The sequence below is a fragment of the Microcebus murinus genome, chromosome 20 (genome assembly GCF_040939455.1).
Source record: "Microcebus murinus isolate Inina chromosome 20, M.murinus_Inina_mat1.0, whole genome shotgun sequence".
NCBI classification, from domain to species: Eukaryota; Metazoa; Chordata; class Mammalia; order Primates; family Cheirogaleidae; genus Microcebus; species Microcebus murinus.
The window spans coordinates 20,433,242-20,457,042 of NC_134123.1; the positions used below are offsets into that span (position 1 = coordinate 20,433,242).

Genomic DNA, 23,801 nt, shown 5'->3' on the forward strand with positions numbered 1-23,801 from the left:
CGCCTCGGCCTCCCAGAGAGCTAGGATTACAGGCGTGAGCCACCGCGCCCGGCCTAGCTAATTTCTTTCTATTTTTAGTAGAGACAGGATCTCACTCTTGCTCTGGCTGGTCTCGAACTCCTGACCTTGAGTTTTCCTCCCAGCGTGGCCTTCCAGAACGCTAGGATTATAGGCGTGAGCCACTGCGCCCGGCCTGTTCCTTCTCTTTTTATTTTGTTTTGTTTTCTTCCCCACCCCCCTTCTTCTCTTTCTAAAACTGAAGACACCTCTATAATGTAAATCATAGCCACAGATGCAGAAAACACATACAAACCAACCAATCATAATGATTGCTTGGAAATACTCTAATTTTATACATGCGGTCAATGTACTGGTCACAAACCAGGGGATAGGCCGGGTGCGGTGGCTCACGCCTGTAATCCTAGCACTCTGGGAGGCTGAGGTGGGCGGATTGCTTGAGCTCAGGAGTTTGAGACCAGCCTGAGCAAGAGTGAGACCCTATCTCTACTATAAATAGAAAGAAATTCACCCAACAACTAAAAATAGGAAATAATTAGCTGGGCACGGCGGCGCGTGCCTGTAGTCCCAGCTACTCGGGAGGCTGAGGCATGATGATCGCTTGAGCCCAGGAGTTTGAGGTTGCTGTGAGCTAAGCTGATGCCACTGCCTTCTAGCCCAGGCAAAAAGAGCAAGACTCTGTCTCAAAAAAAAAAAAAAAAGAAGCCAGGGGATATTTCTAGGTGGTCTAAACTGTTAGGCCTGGTAATCAGAGTTTAAAGGAATAGTGAAAAGCCACAGACAGTAATGTAGGATTTTGTTTGGTGATGGATCCTTGGTTCCCAGGCTGGGTTGATATCTTAGTTTGTAGTAGTGAAACAAATAGTTCAAAGCATCTACTGGGACCAGTTCAGAGACCATATATAAAAGTGTTTATAGAGGCCCTTTCCCCTGGAACAAAGAGCACCTTATGTAATTCACTGCTTTGCTCTTCTAACAAAGTGGGGTCAAGCCCACAGGTTTCTAGAGCCCCTTCCCTTTCTGAGCTTTTCTGTGACTCCAGTAGATAATAGGGCAGTACATCTCTCTTAGCCTCTCTGGCACCTCCCACGAAATGCCAGTAATGCAGCCCACCCCTAAGTCAGTGCATCAACCTAAATCTCCAAATGTTCGTGGCAGGAGAAGAGTTGGCATGTTGCCACCATTTGAAAACTGCTGTACTCTTTGGGGGAGCTGGTGAGAGTTCTGCTTTTAAAAATAAATAAGAATTGTAGTAATCATTGCTCCAGGCAAGAATTACCCATAGATGCTACAGTTAGTTGGTGAACAGGATATTCTCAGATGATCTCCCCGCAGATTACAGATTAATCACAAAAGCAAAAAAGACACCTTTACTATGAAGAAATCTGGTGACTTTTCCCTTACCCACATGATCAAAGTTAGCATCACCGATAAAAGGACAGACATCACGTGCCTCCTGATGAAATGCACTGAGGAGGATCCAGCACCACCTCTGTAGTATTCGTGTCCCCTCCACAAACGGGTAACCTAAATCTCATTATGAGGGAGAAATCCGACAAACCTTAGTTGAGGGACATTCTGCAAAACAACTGGCCTGCACATTTCAAAAGCGTCAGTGTCAAAAAAGAAAAGAAAGCCCAAGGAATGGTTCCAAATTAGTAGAAACTAAAGAGACATGCCCCTGAATCCCATGTATGGTCCTCCACTGGATCCTGAATCTGGCAGGATATGGGGTTGCTAAAAGGACATTTTTGGGCCGGGCGCGGTGGCTCACGCCTGTAATCCTAGCACTCTGGGAGGCCAAGGCGGGCGGATTGCTCGAGTTCAGGAGTTCGAAACCAGCCTGAGCAAGAGCGAGACCCCGTCTCTACTATAAATAGAAAGAAATTAATTGGCCAACTAATATATATACAAAAAAAAAATTAGCCGGGCATGGTGGCGCATGCCTGTAGTCCCAGCTACTTGGGAGTCTGAGGCAGCAGGATTGCTTGAGCCCAGGAGTTTGAGGTTGCTATGAGCTAGGCTGATGCCACGGCACTCACTCTAGCCTGGGCAACAAAGTGAGACTCTGTCTCAAAAAAAAAAAAGGACATTTTTGGAGAAATTGACAATTTGAATATATTCTGTATATTCAATAATAGTATTCTACCAAAGGCTTATTTCCTAAAATTGAAAATCAGATGGTAGTTATGTAAGAGAATGCCTTTGTTCTTAAGAGATAACACATTGAAGTATTTATGAGAAAGGAACACGATGTCTGCAATTCCTTAGCAAATGGTTCAGCAAAACAAGAAATGATGTGCATGTCAACATATATGGAGAGAAAGCAACTGTGGCAAAATATCAACAATGGGTAAATCTAGGTGAAGTGTGTGGATGGTCGTCATACTATTCTGGCAACTTTTCTTTAGAACTGTTGGTTTTCAAAATAAAAACGTTGTAAACAAAAAGGAACCTTAGCCGCCTTCAGCTACATGCTGTTGACCGTTCTTGTTCTAAACGAGAGCTCATGCTTGCTCAGGTATCGGATTTGGAGAGACACTGCCGGCTGGCTGGAGATTAATCCGGAAACTGGTGCCATTTCCACTCGGCATGAGCTGGACAGAGAGAACGTCACTCATGTGAAGAACAGCACGTACACGGCCCTCATCATAGCCACGGACAACGGTAGGTGCGCCCTGCTGGCTAGCTCCTTCCTCACCCCCACCCTTTTGGAGGTGGAAGGTCATTCTTTTTCTTTTATTCTTAGGCAAAGGCATTCTCATTGTTGAAAATTCAAATAAAATGGGTGGAGTAGAAGTTCCTTTTCACCACTCCCTCTCTAATCATGAGCCCTATGCCTTCCCCATGAGAGCCAGACTGACCACTGCGGTTTATGTCTCAGGTCCAAAGTTTTACACCCACGTGACCCTGGATTTACTACTTAATTTTTATGTCCCTTTATATTCCTTTATCTGACAAAGTGATAATACCCCATCTGGATTAAATGAGCTAATTTACGTAAATGCACCTACAATAGCGTCTGCCACATAGTACACACTGGATAAGGGCTGTCGTTACTTTTATCACCACTATCAGCATCATCAGTTAGGTGTGGATCCTTCCAGACTATTACTTTGTGTTTAAATATATTTATATACATATAGAAATATAGTTTATTATGAAACTGGTTTAGAGCTGTTTTTATCTGATTTTATTATAGAAACCATTGTCTTAAAGGTTGTCTTAAAATACTATTTATTATTATTATTATTATTTTTTTACTTGACAGTATGCCTTTAAGACATAGAGCTGTACTGTGGCACATTAGAGATCTCTTTTTAATAAGATGTTATCTGAGTATAGCACAATTTAATCATTCACATATTAAAGGACGTTGGGGTTGTTCCCAGTGGTTCATTATTTTCGTGCGTGATAAGTAAACATCCTTGTGCATGCCTCTGTGCATGAGTATCTCCCTTGGATAGATCTCCAGAATCAGAACCACTTCTAAGGAGACCTGCTAGCTTCCCACGGGTAATTCTCTTTCCCCTCTCTCACTCTCCAACCTCACGAAGTAGTAACTCTAGGTTTGACAACCTAGAATGTGGCAGACAAGGCAAGCAAGGCCGTAGTGGGGCTCTGTTTGCAGAGCACCCTTGCATTAAAGAAAGCTAGCCCAGTGCCTCGGCCTGCCATGCTATCCTGGCCAGCTGCCTCTGCCTACATGGAGATTCCTTGGCCTGGCCTGGGAGTAAGTTGGGGTAAGTGGCACCCAAACCAAGAGTAGACAGAGTTATTCTATAAAGGACTAGGGGGTAAAAATTTTAGGCTCTGCAGGCCATACAGTCTTTGTTGTAAAAGAATGAGCATAGCTGTGGTTTAATTTGGCCAGAAAGCCTTAGTTTGCTGACCCTCTGGCCTAAATAACCATAGCCAAGGTGTGGTGGTTCTGAATGATTACTTGGATTGTGCGTGCCTTGTAATGTAATGTCTAAGAAGAGAATGAAGTTTCTTCAGAAAATCTATTAGGGCCTGGCACAGTGGCTCGTGCCTATAATCCCAGCACTCTTGAGAGGCTGAGGCAGGAGGATTGCTTGAGCAAAGAAAGAATCTATTAGGTCATCAAAAAACATTTTAAAAGTTCATTTTAAATGCTACATGCTTATTGTTAAAGAAAGAAATTCACTTGATAAAAAGGTAAAAAAAACAACAACAACAGCAGTCTTGCTGTGGAGGCAAGAAGTATGTATAGGTTTGAGATAGACTCCTCTGCTGTTATTATTTCCCTGTCATGTAATAATATCGATGGCGGTCCCTTGGGTGCCTATTTTTCCTGCCACCATATGCTTGGTGCTGTGTCAGGATGTGAAAGAAACGCAAACAGTGTGTGTGGGAACTTCCGAATCTATTTTGAAAAGCAACTTGCCCTGATTTAAAAAGGCTCAGCCCCTTTGATAATGACCGTAAATGGCACAGAAGTTCAGAAAAAGGAAAACTGGTGGGGGGAGGGGAACAATGGAGGCAGGGTGGGCCATAAAGGCTTCTGGGAGAAGTTAAAGTTGAATGAATATGAAGAAGAGGAAGGAGGGTGTCCTTGGTGTGAGGAGTAACTTGCATAATTGTTATCGAAGTGGAGAATAACCTTGTCTACTTCAGACCGTCAGGAGCCTGGCCACCTGGCAGTGCAGGGCGCCTGGGACTGGCAGGACAGGAGGCTCCAGGGCTGCCAGGGGGGAGGGGGCCTGATGAGAGGCCCCTGACGCCAGGACAAGGCAGTGGGGGCATACCGTTCCTGAGCTGTGACATTTCCTCTATATTTTCCCTCAGGCTCTCCAGTCGCTACTGGAACAGGGACACTTCTCCTGATCCTGTCCGACGTGAATGACAACGCCCCCGTACCAGAACCTCGGATTATGTCCTTCTGCCACAGGAATCCAGAGCCTCGTGTCATAGACATCATCGACCCAGACCTTCCCCCCAATACTTCCCCCTTCACGGCGGAACTAACACACGGGGCAAGTGTCAACTGGACCATCGAGTACAGTGACGCAGGTGGGTACTTGAGCTGAACTTCGGAAACATCGATCTGGCTGCCCTGGCTCCCCCTTGCCCCACTTCTCAACTTCCAGACGCCACCTTTCCGTTTGATGTCTGGTTCCTTGTCCCTTCTGCCTTTGAGGCATCGCATCAAAGGTATCTTTCCTGGCCGGGCACAGTGGCTCACGCCTGTAATCCTAGCGCTCTGGGAGGCTGAGGCAGGAGGATCGCTCAAGGTCAGGAGTTTGAAATCAGCCTGAGCAAGAGTGAGACCCCCGTCTCTACTAAAAATGGAAAGAAATTAATTGGCCAACTAATATATATAGAAAAAATTAGGCCAGGTGCAGTGGCTCACGCCTGCAATCCTAGCACTCTGGGAGGCCGAGGCAGGTGGATTGCTGCAGGTCAGGAGTTCAAAACCAGCCTGAGCAAGAGCGAGACCCCGTCTCTACTATAAATAGAAATTATCACGTCTCAACGTTGGAGTCAAGAAAAGAAAAAAAAAAAAAAAGAAAAAAAAATTAATTGGCTAACTAATATATATACAAAAAATTAGCCGGGCATGGTGGCGCATGCCTGTAGTCCCAGCTACTTGGGAGGCTGAGGCAGGAGAATCGCTTGAGCCCAGGAGTTTGAGGTTGCTATGAGCTAGGCTGATGCCACGGCACTCACTCTAGCCTGGGCAACAAAGTGAGACTCTGTCTCGAAAAAAAAGAAACCCAAAGGTCTCTTTCCTTTTCTGGCATCTTTTGTAGCATACTTCCCAGGAGTCTAAAACCCAAGCAGCTCTGTTCTCTTCACCCAGCTTCGAAATGTCTTTAGTTCCCTACTAATTTTATCCCAGAATGAGCTTTTTTTCCTTCCTCTGGCCCCATCACTTCTTTTTATTTCATTCTCCAGCCCAAGAGTCTATCATTTTGAAGCCAAAGAAAACCTTGGGGATCGGTGAATACAAAATCAATCTCAGGCTCTCAGACAGCCAGAACAAAGACCAGGTGACCACCTTGGATGTCTCTGTGTGCGACTGCGAGGGGGCCATCAGCAACTGTATGAAGTCGCCATATGTTGCAGCAGGAATGCAAGTTCCTGCCATTCTGGGGATTCTTGGAGGAATTCTTGCTTTGCTAAGTAAGTGCAGCTCGCAGGTGTTTCAGCCTTTGACTTTTAAAATGGGGGAGGTTTGTTTGCTACAGACGATTTTTGCTCTTGCATTAGTGAGCATACAGGTTAAACTGGCATAAGAAAGACACTCCCGAGTACGGTGGCTTAAATCAAATAGAAGTTTGTCTGTTTCAGAGGTAAGTGGTCCAACACTAGAAGGCAGCCCTGTGCCATGAAGTCAACAGGGGACCCAAGTTCCTTCTCTTTTGTTTCTTTATATCCTTCGGGTCTGTGTTTCCCAAACTTGAGTGTATACAAATCACCCGTGCCTCTTGGTAAAATGAGAATTCTGATCCAGGAGGTCTGGCGTGGGGCCTCAGATTCTGCAGTTCTCACCAGCTCCCACGTGACGCTGATGCTGTAGGCCTGTGGGCCACATGCAGAGTAGCCAGGCCTTGGAGTGCTGTCCTCCTCAGCATGGGCACCACCACCACCTCTGTGTTCCATCCTGGAGGGGGAGTGAGAGAGGAAGTGGAAGCCACACATCTGGAAATTGCACACGTCACCTCCACTCACACCCCATTGGCCCAAACACAGCCACACCTAGCTGCACGGGAGCCTGGGAGCTCCCATGCTAACTGGGTGACCACGTGCCTGATTAAAATTTGGCAGGGGGGCCGGGTGTGGTGGCTTACGCCTGTTATCCTAAGCACTCTGAGAGGCCAAGGCGGGCGGATTGCTCGAGGTCAGGAGTTCGAAACCAGCCTGAGCAAGAGCGAGACCCCGTCTCTACTATAAATAGACAGAAATTAATTGGCCAACTAATATATATAGAAAAAATTAGCCGGGGATGGTGGCGCATGCCTGTAGTCCCAACCACTGGGGAGGCTGAGGCAGGAGGATTGCTTGAGCCCAGGAGTTTGAGGTTGCTGTGAGCTAGTCTGATGCCACGGCACGCACTCTAGCCTGGGCAACAAAGTGAGACTCTGTCTCAAAAAAAAAAACAAACAATTGGCAGGGGTCAGGTGGACTGTGGGGTAAGCAGTGAGTATCAGTGACTAAAAGTATGAGGAGAAAGAGGTTGCTGGGGAAAAGCTGATGTAACTGGAGCCCTAGGGTGGGAGGGAGCTCTAGGGTGACAAAGATGCCCTCACGGCTTCTAAAAGCAAGTCAATTAGAAAGCCTTCGAAGACCATATGTACTTAGGGACTGCGAGGAGTGGTGCCGCTCATAAGTAAGTGCCTTTGCAGTCAGAAAAGGCTACAATTCAGCCTCAAGGAAGGTCTTGTGGAAGATGTAAGTAGATGGGCCAGGGGCGCTGATAGAGTTCAGACAGGCAGAGCGGCATTCGGGAAGGTTCCCCAGTGGGCTCTGTAGGACAGAGGAAGCAGCAGGACTAAACCTTTTAAAGCTAGTTTACATGATTTTTATCTGAAGAGGAAATAAGGAACATACCAGGTAATTTTATAGTATGTGTCCCCCAACTGTTTAAGAATAATATGCATTTGTCAGTCACATTTAGGCTGACCCAGCAGCCCTGCTCACAAACCTTCAGTGGCTTCAAAGTCTTTACGGTGGGCCACACGTCCCTCCCGCCCCCCCCCCCCCCACCTCTTCTGCACCTCTTTCCCCCTGGCTCCCCCTGCTGCAGCCACGCTGGCCTCCTCACCATCCCTCCGTCACACCGAGCATGCACCTGCCTCCGGGATTGGCCCATACTGTTTCCTCTGCCGGATACATGTTCCCACAGATGTGAAGAGACGACAGCGATTGGTTTTAAGATCCATTTGCAAGTTAAATACCACCCTTGAGTTCACATGTCACTGTCCACTATGTCGTACTGCATCTGTATTAACTTCAGGGACGTGAGCACCGTGCGCATTGGCATCTGCAAGTGTTTTGAAGGCAGCCGGTGGCTGTGTAACTGTCGCCTGCCTGGCATGCGGGGCAGGGTGCTCTGCGGCAGCGCTGCTTCCGCCTTCCTCGCCTTCCTGTGGCTCTCATCACTCTTTCATCACTCTCTCCCACCCCAGTCCTGATTCTGCTGCTCCTGCTGTTTCTTCGGAGGAGAGGAGTGGTCAAAGAGCCCTTACTGCCCCCCGAAGATGACACCCGGGACAACGTTTATTACTATGATGAAGAAGGAGGCGGAGAAGAGGACCAGGTGGGTGCTTAAAATGATGGTGGCTCAATGGCAATCTCTTTATTTGGAAGAAGCAGTGACTAGGAGATGGCAGACGATTGGAATAGCTCTGCATCACTTTGTGTACTATTTTTTTTTAAGGCCTTACCCAAGAAAATAGACATTGTCATTGGCCACCATCATCATCACCAACACAGCTAACACTTATTGATCACTTGCTGTTCTGCACTCAGATGAGTGAAATGAGGCACAGAACAGTTCAGTAACTTGCCCAAGGTCACCCGGCTGGGGAACGGTAGAGCCAAGTCGTCTGGCTCCACAGCTTGCCCTCCTCACTGCTATTCTCAAGACATGAACCTCAGTCAAATTTTGTTTGACCTAAAGCATGTGATCTGTTTTAATATCTTGTTTCTCTTAAGTTTTTAACTGGACTAAAATGTTTCTGGCTTGTGGGTGTGAACTCTTTAGACCCTATGTATTTCCCCTGAATTTGGAGATGATCTTAACTCATCTTACCCTCTAGTTTTTTTGTTTTGTTTTGTTTTGAGACAGAGTCTAACTTTGTTGCCCAGACTAGAGTGAGTGCCGTGGCATCAGCCTAGCTCACAGCAACCTCAAACTCCTGGGCTCAAGCAATCCTCCTGCCTCAGCCTCCCGAGTAGCTGGGACTACAGGCATGCGCCACCATGCCCGGCTAATTTTTTCTATATATATTAGTTGGCCAATTAATTTCTTTCTATTTATAGTAGAGACAGGGTCTCACTCTTGCTCAGGCTGGTTTCAAACTCCTGACCTCGAGCAATCTGCCCGCCTTGGCCTCCCTGAGTGCTAGGATAACAGGAGTGAGCCACCTACCCTCCAGTTTTAACTATTTACAATACAATACAGCAAAAAAAATCCCAGAATCTCAGTGGCTCACAACATGCGTGTCTTTCTCGTGCGTTCGTGGTTTAGCGGGGGCCGATAGGCTCACGAGAATGTACATGATGGCTAAGGCTCAGCGGGTCTAGGCAGAGCTTAGCGGAAGGGCCCTAAGCTGTAAGTTGTGTCTGGGTCTCGCCTTTGTACCAGCAAGCTAGTGCTGCTTGGAAGACTTTTAGTTTTAAAATGGTCATTTCACATTAAATTGGGCACGTGCTGGTAAATGTACAGTTGGCAGTTAAGGCATGATGCAATCATATAGTCTATAAACCAAACAGAGCCTTGCGTAGGTGACTGATTCTTACTCTTTGTGACACTTTTGTCTTTTGCTCCAAAGGACTTTGACTTGAGCCAGTTGCACAGGGGCCTGGATGCTCGGCCTGAAGTGACTCGCAATGATGTAGCGCCAACGCTCATGAGCGTGCCCCAGTATCGTCCCCGCCCTGCCAATCCTGATGAAATTGGGAATTTTATCGATGAAGTAAGTAAAGTCAAAAACCAAGGCACAACTAACTCATCCCTAAACTCAGAAAGGAGCAATTGCGTCAAAAATGAGAAAAGGAGTCTTTATGTCTCATCCGAGTCTCGAAACTGTAATAGCACTTTGAATTGGTCTTAGTGAATTTGCAAAAGTCTGTATGGCAAAAACCAAAAATTGCTTGAAATAATTTAGTAGATCTAGAAATGAAACTAAGAGATTCATAAATTCAGTTTAGTTTCACTAATGGCTTCCCTCGTGTTCCCGTATAATGTTAAATGTGTACCACAGATCTACCTGAGTGCAAGAACAATAGCATCCATATTGTATATGCCAGAAATGCATTCAGTTCTAAATATGAGGAGCTGAAACAGGTAGGAATAGATTTACCTTGTGCAGATAAGAAGAGCGGCAAGTAGTCTAGGCTGGTGCATCAGGCTGTTCCACCTTTCTTAGCATGTAGATCTTTGTTCTCATGCCTGTGGTCTCATGATCACAAGATGACTGCCAAACTTCTAGGCCTTGGGTCTGTATTCCAGTTAGGAAGAATTATGAAGGGCAAAGCAAAGCATAAAAAAACTTTTCTTCTAGCAAAAACTGTCTTTTTATTCAAGAAAGAAGTTTGTCCAACATATTACTGGCCAGAACTGCCACAAGATCATCCCTATCTGTAAGGGAGAACAATAAATCATTAAATTAATTAGCTTAGGGTAAGATGAGAAGGAACCCAGTAAAAAGAAATAGTCTGGCAGGATCTATTTTCTTAAACTATGTTACCTAATCACTTGCTCAGTTACTGGAATGATTTTAGAGCTTGTGTGATGATCCAGAGACTCCCGGTGCCTCTTCGTGGTGGGGACTGGTTTTACTTGAGCGCTTCCTATGGGAGTTATTGTCACTAAGAACTATACGAGACACAGCAGTGTTAGAAGTGATCGAGCCACATCTGTTCTAGCTACAGGATCCTTGGAGAAAGCAAGGAACATAAAGGACCAGTTTAATGATCCCCATTTATTTATGTATTTAGGTATGTACGTATGTACAGATAAGGTCTCACTATGTTGCCCAGGCTTGTCTTGAACTCCTGGCCTCAAGTGATCCCACACCTCAGCCTCCTCAAGTGCTGGGATTACAGACTTGAGCCACTGTGCCCAGCCTAAGCATCCCTTTTAGATACATCTGGATTTAGGTCCTTTCCTTCCATTCACATTCATTGCAAGTGATCACATTTATTTGTAGTTTTTATTTAAATTATAAAAATAATATGCTATTTTAAATATATGAGTTATGAAAATATCCATATTAAAAAAATACACGTTCTTCCTCAATTCCTCCACCCCTACTCCCCAGAATTAACTGTTAACAGTTTGGCATTCATCCTTCTAGACCTTTCTGGGCTGAAATACAGCCTGTGTGTACTAGTGTACCTGTTCTTATTGTTTTCAGCCTCTGTTCATCCCGATTGGTTGGTGCTGGTAGCTCCCCTGCTTACATATAATTTACCGTTTTGGTTTAGGGGGAAACCTTCTGCACATTTTCCTCTGACCTCCCCCTTCCATCAAACAACAAGTCATGTCCACGTGCCAGTTTGTATAAATGTACCATGCTGGCGTTTGGTTGCCCCGTGGTGTTCTACAGCGTGGGTGCGCTGCCACGTCTTACATGTTCCTTGAAGCAGCGAGGGAAGATTTCTCACCTGAGATGACAGGTGTGCCCCCCTCCCTTTTCCTGAAAGACCCTTTTGTTCCCCTTCCTTAGAATCTGAAGGCGGCTGATGGCGACCCCTCGGCGCCCCCTTACGACTCTCTGCTCGTGTTTGACTATGAAGGAAGCGGTTCTGAAGCTGCCAGTCTGAGCTCCTTGAACTCTGAGGAGTCAGACCGGGACCAGGACTACGACTACCTGAATGAATGGGGCAGTCGCTTCAAGAAGTTGGCAGACATGTACGGTGGCGGCGAGGATGACTAGGGGACTCGAGAGATGGGTCCCTAGACCTAGGTGATGAAAATGCAGAGATGATGTTGCTGGTGGGTTTTCAGCTCTCTTCCCTGGAGTTGAGTTTCGGGGGACAAGAGGCTGATCAGTGGTGCAGTTAGGATAGTTCTGATTTCCACTTTATTATCTCTGATCTGTGTGTTTTAGAAAGGGTTTGACCTATTCCTTGAACCTGTTTTGTTTTTTTTTTTTCATCGCTTCTTGCATGGTGATGAAGTCCTAGTCCCCCCAATTTTAATATTTCAGAAGGACAACTTCAGCCTTAGAAGGTTCTGCCAGCAACTTGCAGATATCCTTAAGGGATTTTGCCTCATTTTTAAAAGGAAATTTAGTTCTGTTGTTTTGTGTTTATTAAGAAAAAAAATTTTTTTTTCATTTGCTCCTCCCTCCCCCATCACTGCACTGGTGTCCCGTGTTCTAACATCCGCTCTTACTCCTGAGTTCTGTTGCTTCACCCAGATGGGAGTTCTCTGGTGCAGAAATTACCGAGCCCTTTTAGGGTAACAGGCTTGTGTCTTTGGCCACATCTTGACTGGATATTGTATACTCCAAAGGCCTTTCATGGTTTCCCTTTTTCATCTCTTGAGTACAGAACTCGAGCTGGGCGTGGTACTCATCGACTCGTTCTGAGAAAGACTGTTTATTATGTGAATGTCATTATGGGGTACTTTGTTTCTAAATGGGGAGGCACGGCCAGAAAAGGTGGTGAGTTTTCAGGTGCCACTTTATTTTCAATGTTTGTTTGAAACAAAGGAGCGATATGTTCCGAGACACAGAATAGTGCCTAAAGTGCTGCAGCCAAAGACAGAGGGGAAATAGGAAATGTGGGCTTAGGCGTGGCAGGAGACCTTGTCCTCGAGCCTGGCAGTTGAGCAAACTGGTGCTCAAGATGATTGAGGTGGATCTACCTCATCTCTGAAAGTTCTGGAAGAATGGAGGACTCTCAAACATGTATTCGCCATCCAGGATCCTTGTAGCATGGTTTGTTCCTGGAGCCCAGAACCCCCAAGTGCCTACCTTTGATCATGTTTATAGAAAATGCTCGCTGATCTGAACACACTTGCCCAATTCCAAGTGCACATAGAAAACTGAGAATCTTAGAAATTCCAATTTTTTTCTTAGGAGCAGGAAGAAAACCTTGCTCTCATGGTATTAAGCAGGGGGAGGGTGGGGGGTAGAGAGGATCTTAATTTGGAATTTTTTAAAATTCAAAATGCAAATTTCAGTTTTTGACAACCGCCAGGAAGAGTTTTATTGAAATAGCTTTACTGTCTGTCAGATGTGTTTGAAGAAAAGAATCAACTCTGCAATCACTTCTTGGAATTATCTTGATTTATCCTCCATTGAAACTGTATCTGACGTAGTTCTGTATAGAGAATGTCATGTAGTTCTGAATGTATATGTGTGTGGGTGCTAATAATTTTATATTTTCTTTGGGGATGGAAAAGGAAAACAATGCAGGCTGAGAAAATGACTCTGAAAAATACATTTTTATAAATTTTATTAAAGAATTTTGTTAAACCGTTGTCACACTTGTTTTATTTGATGCCACCCCAGCTGCAGGCAAGATAATAGATAGATGAGGGTGATGAGCTTAGTCAAAATATGGAGAAAGAAGCTTCATGCCGAAATGGCTTCTCTAGAACTTTCTGTCCTCCTGGGGGAAAAGTGGGAGAAACTACATTCACGAAGTAATTTTATTTGAAGAATGTCCACCCATGTGGCATGTGAAACCAAGAAAATTCCCGTGTCAATGGGAGATGACTGTGGGCTGAGCTGAGGGACAAAGTTTCACACAATATCCACCTCGTCAGGGAAGTTAGTGCAGATCAGTGGTTCTCTGTGGGGAATATTGTGGCCCCTCCTTCAGGGGACATTTGACAATTCTGGAGATACCTGAGGAGGTGCTCCTGTCATCACATCAAGGCCAGGCATGTCACTAAACATCCTATAATGCACACGACAGCCCCCACAACAAAGAATTGTCCAGCCCAAAATGTCATACCGCCACTGTAAAGAAACCCTAGTGTAGGCCTACACCTTCTCTTCTGGAGCAGTATGAATTTTTTTTTTTTAGATAATTTTTTTATTGTGGTAAAATGTAAAATTTACTGTTTTAACCATTTTTAAGGGTACAGTTCAGTGGCATTAGGGACCTTCACATTGTTGTACAGCCATCACCACTATCCATCTTCAGAACTGTTTCATCATCCCCAAATGAAGCTGAAACTGGGGACGAATGAATAGATAAAATGTGTACATACATAGAATATTAGTCTTAAAAAGGAAGGGAATTTTGACATGTGCTACAGCATGGATGAACTTCGAAAATATGATGCTAAGTGGAATAAGCCAAACAAAGTGACAGATATTGTATTATCTCACTTACGTGTGGTAGAATAGTCAATTCATAGAGACATAGAATAGCGGCTACCAGGGGCTGGGGAGAGGGAACTGGGGAGTTATTGTTTAATGGGTACGGAGTTTCTGTTTGGAAAGATAAAAAAATTCTGGAGATGACCAGTGGTGATGGTTGCTTGACAGTGTGAATGTACTTAATGCACACTTAAAATTGGTAAAACTTTATATTTGAAAACAATTTTTAAAAGTCAGGGAAACTAGAATGAGGACAAGTAGAAGTAAATAAAATGGTTCTATATGGAATAAAAATTAAACTGTTTAGAGTATCTATGATGTGCAAGGGACTGTACCAGCAGGAAAATGTTAACTTCTGAAAGGGGCCAAGGAGAAAACAGTTGCACCCAGTGGGGGCCTGGGAGCGTGGGAGGCCAGGGAGACAGAAGGCTGCCCCCCCTCTAGCTGGTTCCTTAGATGCCAAGACACGGGAGCCAAGCTGCCTGCCTTGAGATCCTGGTTCTGAGCTCCTTGTTGGCCGACTTCAAATTAAGGGAACACATTTTACACAAATACAGACCTCTGTGTGTGTGTCCTAAACATCCTCATCTGGTTCTTTGCAGAGGGGCAGCCCGTCTCCTAACATTCAGCTCTTGTGGGTATTGGTTGTAATGTGTTTCACAACATATTACAGGGGGTCCCCCAGTTGTACTTCTGTGTTTTAACAAAGCTGCCCAGAGCAACCAGGAAGGGGCTACCAGGGTTCAAGGCCTATAAACTAAAATTCCGTTCACTTAAATAACAAATTCTAAGAAAACAGGGTACATTTGAATGACTTGAGGCCTGAAGAAGGCTGGGAATGTTTCCTTTTGTTCAGACACAGGTCCCACTTACCCTGCAACCTCATAGGCCCTACACAGCCCTCCAACATCCTGTCACACATAGTAAAAGGCACTGTGTTCCTCGTGGGATATATTATTTTGCTGTAAAAATTTTTATGGGATCTTATGACATTGTTTTTGAGATGATGCATGTGAATTTGTAGTGCCTGAGCCTATAGAGCCTGAAAGATAAAAGCAATGACATCCACATCCTGTGATACTTCGGGATAAAAGGATTCTCAGCTCTCAGGATAAGGAAATCCTCTTATCATCTTTTGTAAATAAATCGCACACCAGCACTGCCCTTAGATTTGGGCTGCTAGGCCTCCACCCCGGGCCCAAGCTTTGGAGGCTCCGTATGGCCTCCTGCACTATTCTACCCCAGAGCAAGAAATCTGCCAGGCCTGGGGGACTTTCCCACCCCAAATCCTCATCCTCTAGTCTGAGAGCCTGGAATTCCCTGTCTAGCCCTCCCTCCTGGGCTATGCAGGTCTCTCCACTTGGTTTGGAAGGTGCCCAGTGCTCTGCGAGTCTGCAATGCTAGCCTCGGAGCAGCCAAGTGCTCTGCTTGGGGCTGGGGCAGTGTAGACAGAACCTCAATGGACAGGGCTGGGGTGCCCACACCAAACCCTCCCGGTGCAGGATGGAGGCATGGTGAGAAGGGCCAGGCCAGAAGTAGGGGGGCTAGCTCCCCGCATTCTGCCACGGCCAGCGTGGAGCTCTGAGTCTAAGTCAGAATTCTCAGATCAAACCTGCTATACTTTTCTAGTTTCTTTTTTTTTTAGACAGAGTCTCACTTTGTTGTCCAGGCTAGAGTGAGTGCCGTGGCATCAGCCTAGCTCACAGCAACCTCAAACTCCTGGGCTCAAGCTATCCTCCCGCCTCAGCCTCCCGAGTAGCTGGGACTACAGACATGTGCCACCATGCCCGGCTAATTTTTTCTATATATATATTAGTTGGCCAATTAATTTTCTTTCTATTTATATTAGAGACGGGGTCTCGCTCTTGCTCAGGCTGGTTTCAAACTCCTGACCTCCAGCAATCGGCCCACCTTGGCCTCCCAGAGTGCTAAGATTACAGGCGTGAGCCACCATGCCAGGCCAATATACTTTTCAACATAGGAAGATAAACAACATTTTATTTAACTGTCTATTAGTTTGATTTCTAACTTTGAAATATTTACACTTACCGTGTAAGGGCCTCCACTTGTATTTTTGCCCAATCCCCACAAACCTTAGACGTGGGCCTTTCCCACACAGTCCTTTTTGCCCATTTCACTAAATGCTTAGCATCTCAAAATAACCTTAAAATTTTTTGTTTCCATATGAAGAAAATTGAGGAGGAAAAAAAAATGTTTATTTCCAAAAGGAACTTGTGCCCATACACAATGGAGCAAAAATTGTCTAATGACACAGCCTGGAAGGGAATACGCACAAAGAAATGAGCGCTGTAGTAATTTTGTATATCATTTATTCCACCTTCAAGAACGTTTTTCCCTTTCGGTCGTTGCTTCCCAGATAACCAAAAAAAAAATCCTCTTTGCAACGTGGTAGAGGCTACTGCGGTCAGGGACATTTCTGAAGCCAGTGCCTTTGACATCTGTGTGCTTTCCAAGCTGTATGCGAAGCTACATTACTACGTGAGTGACAGGGGGCAGGGGAGTGTGGGCGTTGAGAAAGGAGTAAATGAACAGCTTCTTTCCCCAGGGGCTTGGGCTTGCGTAGGGAGCGCATCTTGCTTCCCAAGACTTTCAGTAATCTTAGTTGGTAGTGACAATGACAAGAGAGCATGATGGACTTTTAAGGAGGGGAGAAGCAGGCATATTGAAAGTCCTGCTCTGAGAAACGTTATCCTGTGTTTGTAACATGACTTACAGACAACACAACACAACCTGTCCTGCCAGGATCTATGTAGATGAAAAATCTGTTTCTGATGACCTGAATCTCAATCCCGTTCTGTTTTACATATACACAATGTTGGGGAACACGGTTTTTTTTGTTTTTGTTTTTGTTTTGAGACAGAGTCTCACTTTGTTGCCCTGGCTAGAGTGAGTGCTGTGGCATCAGCCTAGCTCACAGCAACCTCACATTCCTGGGCTCAATCTATCCTGCTGCCTCAGCCTCCCGAGTAGCTGGGACTACAGGCATGCACCACCATGCCCGGCTAATTTTTTCTATATATATTAGTTGGCCAATTAATTTCTTTCTATTTATAGTAGAGACAGGGGTCTCGCTCTTGCTCAGGCTGGTTTGGAACTCCTGACCTGGAGCAATCCACCCACCTGGGCCTCCCAGAGTGCTAAGATTGCAGGCGTGAGCCACCGCGCCCGGCCAAGACCAAACTTTTAATGGGAATTTTACCGAGTCCATTTAAAAAAGTCGCACTACCAATAGTAACATTTGGAGCTATTGTACATAACACAATGGATATGTATGCGTGTATGTCTATGTTTAGTATTTATTTTTAAATGTCGCTTATAAAGAAATTTAGCAAATTCAGTTGAATGTTGTTTTATTTAATCATACTTCACTATAAGTAGGTGCAAACATCTATCTACTTCATTATGTCTGCCAGTGTTTGGTACCTGAATATTTTCATGCTGAAATACATATTATTTTATGATAAACTACTTCTCTCTTCATTCTCCTTTATATAGCAGTTAATCATATTGAGTTTCTGAAATCATATTGAGTTTCTGTTCGTGTAGGCAGGTTATGTTAGCCATTTTGGGGGTTCCCCCTACCAGAGGAGTCAAGGGGGGGCGGAAAAAAAAATTGGGATGTGAAGGGGGTGTTCCCAACCGAGTAGGCCCCGCCCCACGCCGCAGGCCCCGCCCAGGCGCGCGGAGGCACCTCCTGCCACACTCAACATGGCGCCGACGCCCGCCCGCTGAGGTGCCTGAGCTGGTCGCAGGCGACGAGTTCCACTCCAGTCATGGCGGCCGCGGGAAAGGCTGTGGGCAGCGGGGCTCTGGAGACGTGCAGTCTGGATCAGATTTTGGAGGCGTTGAAGCTGCTACTGAGCCCGGGAGGTGAGAGGACGCATCTCGGCGCCAGGCTGGATCCGGGACTCTGAGGGCCGCCAGGCTTCCAGGGCTTTCCAGCCTCCCACAGCGTGCGCACCTCGGGCCCTCTCTGGGACCTCTGCCCCGCCACTGGGGGGCTTTGGGCATTGTGTGCCCGGCCTCATTTCATCCTTGAGGAAACCGAGGCTCATGGAGGGCACGAGGTCCGTTGAATACTGACGTAGCCACCATCTCCTGAGCGCTTGCCTTGTGCCAGGCACTGTTAAGCGCCTTGGGGTCATTATTTCATTCAGTCCCTACTGCAACTCTGTTAGGTAGGGACTGCGGAAACCCTTTCAGAGAGCGTTAGGCGCCCATCATGTGTGTAAAGTGACGTCCCAACCGCTTCCCAAGCGCAGGGGTTAATGTAGACGCTTGAGATTTGTGCAAAATTGCAAGGAGTCCAGAAATCGTAAGCAGTGACGTTTAAGCTGGGTTTAGGGAGAGTGTTTAAGGATTCAGAATCTGAAGAGACATTGGGAGTGGATGAGGCTTTCATTCTCTTTGTACAACTGAGGACACCTGAGGCTCACTGAAGACATTAGGTAACCTGCCCCAAACCTTGTGGTCAAATTAGGGGCAGAACACGGACCTAGGACCGAGATCTAGTGAACCCCCTTCTCAGACTAAGGCAAACTGTTCAGTATAGAGTCTCTGATGTTATCTGGAGCTTTGAGAAAGGACACAAGAAATGGAGTCCTACTTATAATTGGAGTGTATATTTTGGGGGAAGAGACCTGTAGGATTAGCAAGGTAAGGGAACGTGAAAGGCCATGAGGTGATGTTACCAGTCTCCAATTTTGAGATATACCCCAAACTGCAAAAACTCCTGCAGACTTTACACCACACCGGTAGGAAGTGAAAAGAAATTATTAATAATAGTAAATGAGATGGGCGGGGTGGCTTGCATCTGTAATCCCATCTACTCAGGAGGCTGAGGCAGGAGGATCACCTGAGGCCAGGAGTTTGACTACATAGGGAGACTGTCTCTTAAAAAAAAAAAAGTAAATGAGTGCCTACTAAGTATCAGTCCCCACTGTATGCTGTTTTAGTATATATCATTTAATCCTCCTAACAATCTCATGAGATAAGTATTACTTATATTCCATTTTTACTGATGAAGGAACCAAGGGCCAGGTACATTGGAAATTGCTAGATGTCAGACTAGTAAATGGTAGAATTTGAACTTAGGTTTCTTCCACTAAAAGTATGATAAATACGTTGCCCCAACTAAGGGTCAAACTGCAAAATACAGTTTTAACTTGCTAATCAAGAGGTCTCTTGTTTAGCAACTGCAACTATCTGCAACACAACTGAGAACAAGATTAAATTAAAAAAAAAAAAAAAGCCTGGAAGTAATCATCTATCACAAAGCACATATAATGTACTTCATTTATAGAATACACTCTAATCTCCAGGAGTATGTGGTGGACTTATATACATGTACTCATTGAATTTATGGGAATTCGATCATTCCTATTTGAAAAATAATAATTTAGTATGGTAAAATTATACTATTTTTTACATGTCTATTATATATTGTATGAGTCTGCCTGCTGTTTCCTTTTATTGTATTAACTACTGAGAGAATTTGAAAAATACCTGTACATAATGAGTACTCAGATGTCCATGATGGACAGAGGCTCAGTGGCCCCTGTAATCCTAGCACTCTGGGAGGCCAAGGCAGGAGGAATGCTTGAGTTCAGGTGTTCGAGACCAGCCTGAGCAAGAGTGAGACACTGTCTCTACTAAAAATGGGAAAAATTAGCCAGATGTGGTGGCCCACATCTGTAGTTCCAGCTACTCAGGAGGCTGAGGCAGGAGGCTTAAGCCCAGGAGTTTGAGGTTACAGTGAGCTATGATGAGGCCACTGCACTCTACCTGGGGTGACAGAAGGAGACTCTTGTCTCAAAAAAAAAAAAAAAAAAAAAAAAGTGGCCGGGCGCTGTGGCTCACGCCTGTAATCCTAGCTCTTGGGAGGCCGAGGCGGGCGGATTGCTCAAGGTCAGGAGTTCAAAACCAGCCTGAGCAAGAGCGAGACCCCGTCTCTACTATAAATAGAAAGAAATTAATTGGCCAACTGATATATATATAAAAAAAAAAAAATTAGCCGGGCATGGTGGCGCATGCCTGTAGTCCCAGCTACTCGGGAGGCTGAGGCAGAAGGATCACTCAAGCCCAGGAGTTTGAGGTTGCTGTGAGCTAGGCTGACGCCACGGCACTCACTCTAGCCTGGACAACAAAGTGAGACTCTGTCGCAAAAAAAAAAAAAAAAAAAAAAAAAAAAAAAAAAAAAAAAGTGAAGTTTTATTTATTAAAAATGCCAGCCATCTCAGCAATAGTTTTGCTAAAAAAAATAGCTTTCCATACCAAATATAGATTCATTAACCTTTTTATGAAATTTGAATTACATGGGGAAGAAGGGGCTGAAAATCCCAATAACATGTAAATAATGAAGCTGTGTCACACTTATATTTTCACACCATATTGCTTTACAAGCAATAAAAACTTAATTAAAAGTATACCCTAAACTTAATAAAAAGTACCACATAAGGTGTGAAATCTGCTTTTAAATGTCACGAAGCCTAGACATTTAAATTGGTAATTGGGAAGAATAGGTAATATTGTTCCTGTGGGCAGTATTTCCTGAAGTGTGATACAGATGGTTTTAGATGGTACTTTCTGAGGTTGAACAGGGTAGTATAGTGTATTGACCAAGGACTCAGGTACTGGAGCCAGACTGCCCATTTTGTTTTCTTCATTTTTTTTTTGAGACAGAATCTCTCTCTGTTGCGTGGGCTAGAGTGCTGTGGCATCAGCCTAGCTCACTGCTACCTCAAACTCCTGGGCTCAAGCAATCCTCCTGCCTCAGCCTTCATAGTAGCTGGTACTGTGGGCATGAGCCACCATGCCCAATTAACTTTTTCTGTTTTTTGGTTTTTGGTTTTTTTTTGTAGACAGGTCTTGCTTTTGCTCAGGCTGGTCTCCAATTCCTGGGCTGAAGCAATCCTCCTGTCCTGGCCTCCCAAAGCACTAGGATTACAGGTGTGAGCCACTGTGCCTGGCACTGACTTTGTATTATTATGAAATAGTTTTGACCTTGCAGACCCCCTGAGAGGATCTTGGGAACCCCCTGGCAACCCAGGCCCCTCCACTACTACACTTTGAGAGCTGCTGCTTTAAGGCAATGACTCTATTTGTTTTCAAGTGGATTTTATTTCATCACCAGTAGAGGGCAGAGAAGACTACTTCATTAAAGGGGCTCTTGAAAAACTTCACTAAGAGCTTTTAAGTTACTTTCTTTGTGTCCCAAATTTGGGTTCAAAGATGTTATAAAGTCACAGGAAGTCAGAGGTTAGTTAGTGATCTTAATGGTTAGTAGCAACAAGCTATAGAGCACTCATTTCCTTCTGAGGTATATATTAGCCAAAGGGACCAGATAGTCATGCCAGTGGGTCAGAACACTTGCCCTGGAAAGTCCTAGAGAAGTAGTGGAAAATTCTTACTCTTTTGATGCTTATTTTTAAAGAACAATATTATTGTTCTTTTTTAAAAGTAGGAGTAGTTAATGTTTACCGTAGTAAAGGCAAAAAAAGAAAAAAACCCCAGAAACCAAAATTAAAATTACCTGAGTCTTACTACTCAGAGATTACCACTGCTGGCAATCTAGAAAATATTATTTTTATTTTTGTAAAAATTGGACTCATATATTACATGTTGTTTTATAATTTTTAGAATAGAAACAATACCTGTTTAATGTAGAAAAAAATAAAAATATAAGTAAGCAAAAAAAAAAAAGATCCATAACCTTATCACCCAAAGATCATCACTTGTATTTAATTTAATTTATTTATTTTTGAGACAGAGTCACGCTTGTGAATATGTCATTTTGCATTTTGCCTGTGTCTCTATCAAATAGATTCCTAAAAGTGGGATTGCTGGGCCAAAGAGAAATGCTTACGTAATTTTGCTAGATAGTGCCAAATTTCCCTCCTTAGGGATGTACCATTTTAGTTCCTACCAACAATGTATGAGAGTGTGTGTTTTCCCACAGACTTGCCAAAGAATGTGTTATAAAACTTTTGGATTTTAGCCAGTTTGGTAGATGGGAAGTGGTATTTCAGTATAGTTTTAATTTACTTTTCTCTTATTATGAGCAAGATTGATCATATGTTCATGTTTAAGGGCCATTTGCATTTCTTTTGCTATAAACTGTTCGTTATCTTTTGCTCATATAGTGTTTCATATACTCTTTGTTCATATTAGAATATATTATGAACATGTCATTAAATAATGTTCAACATCATTTAATGGCTGCAAAATAACCCATTATCCATTCATTCAACAACAATTTATTGAACAGCTTCTCTGTGTCAGGCCTTGTTCCAGGCAAAGAGAATTACAGCAGTGAATAGAACAAATCAACATCCATGTTCTCAAGGTGTTTTTATTCTAGTCAGTGGAAAGACATTAAACAAAATAAGTACCTCACACCTATAGTATGTTGGATACAAGTAGACCATAATTTACTCAGCCAACCCTGTTATTGGATATACATTTCTAATTTTATACTGTTATAAATAATGCAGTGTTGAACATAGTTATCATCAATTACATTTTGATTCCTTCTAATTTGTTTCTTAGAAGGTATATTAACTAGTTTTGAGGTGTGTTGTTTCTTGTGCTTATTTATATTTTCAACATTTTTCTTATGGTTTTATAAACAAATAGAAAAGTTGAAAGAATTGTATAGTGAAAGAATTGTATAGTGAAAACCCTTCAGTGAAAACCCTTCAGCATACCGTTTAGATTCCAAATATTCCAAATATTATTATATTTGCTTTATCACATTTCTAGCCATTTATCACTTCCTCTTTTTTATTCTTTTATTCTTGATGCATTCAAAGTGAGTTGCAGGTATGAGTACACCTTACCTTTCAGCATTATAACATCAGCTAGAATTCAACATTTATTTGGATTTTTTTGTGGTTTACTTGTTTGTTTTAGGTAAAATTTACATAGAGTGAAATGCACAAATAATAACTATCCCATTCAGTGGGTTTTCAAAATACATATACCTGTGTAATTCAAACTTATGTCAAGATCCAGATCATTACTATCACCCCAGAAAGTTCCTTCCTGCCCTTTCCTAATCATTCCCACTCTTGCTCCCTATATGCAACTGGTCCTGTTTTTTTTACCCCATAGATTAGTATTGCCTGTTTAAGTCTTTGTTGTGGACATGGGTATTACTTTTTCTCGGGTAAGTATGTTGGAATAGAATTGCCAGATTACAGGGTAGCTGTTTGTATTGATACGGAAAATATCGGGCACCGGGACATAGCCACTTGCGGCTCCCCATCCCCACTGGCCAGCGCTGTGGGTGGCCAGTTGTAGGTCACTCTGCTGGGGCCAGGCGGGGGCAGAGAGCAGCCCCGCTGCATGCCGCTGCAGCCCCACATTTTGGAATGTGGCCAGGCCCACGTGGGTCTGCCTGTTTCCGGCCACCCTGCTTGCGTGGTCCTGGTTGGGTAATTTTTGAATCCCACTGTTTTTGATTGGATGTTAAAGCTTGTTGTTGATTGGATGTTAAAGCTTGATGTTGATTGGATGTTAAAGCTTGTAGTTGATTGGACGCTTTTTGAGCCCTACCAGGGGTATAAAAGGAGGAGAATGGGGGGGGGGCAGAAGGGAAGAAGACCAGAAGACCGCAAGAGAGCTGTAACAGTAGGTGTGCTGATCCTGCTGTGGAAGAATAAAAGGCTGTTCTCCGATTCTTTGTGTGACACTTGGTTCTTTCCCCAGTCAAGAGCTGTACACATTGCT

General features: G+C 44.2%; 2 protein-coding genes across 3 annotated transcripts in view; both read left to right on the forward strand.

The window, feature by feature from the left end:
• Window positions 1-13,196, forward strand: part of CDH1 (cadherin 1) — a 71,574-nt gene extending 58,378 nt beyond the window's left edge. Inside the window, exons 11-16 of the mRNA XM_075995743.1 lie at window positions 2,540-2,685; window positions 4,828-5,052; window positions 5,938-6,165; window positions 8,172-8,302; window positions 9,540-9,683; window positions 11,439-13,196. Of these exons, the coding sequence (XP_075851858.1) occupies window positions 2,540-2,685; window positions 4,828-5,052; window positions 5,938-6,165; window positions 8,172-8,302; window positions 9,540-9,683; window positions 11,439-11,648 (1,084 nt within the window). The 3' untranslated portion in view covers window positions 11,649-13,196. The remainder of the gene's footprint in view (window positions 1-2,539; window positions 2,686-4,827; window positions 5,053-5,937; window positions 6,166-8,171; window positions 8,303-9,539; window positions 9,684-11,438) is intronic.
• A 4,594-nt stretch (window positions 13,197-17,790) lies between these two features.
• Window positions 17,791-23,801, forward strand: part of TANGO6 (transport and golgi organization 6 homolog) — a 172,031-nt gene continuing 166,020 nt past the window's right edge. For both annotated transcript variants that reach the window (XM_075995744.1, XM_075995745.1), the window contains exon 1: window positions 17,791-17,942. In XM_075995744.1, the coding sequence (XP_075851859.1) occupies window positions 17,846-17,942 (97 nt within the window). In that variant the 5' untranslated portion in view covers window positions 17,791-17,845. The remainder of the gene's footprint in view (window positions 17,943-23,801) is intronic.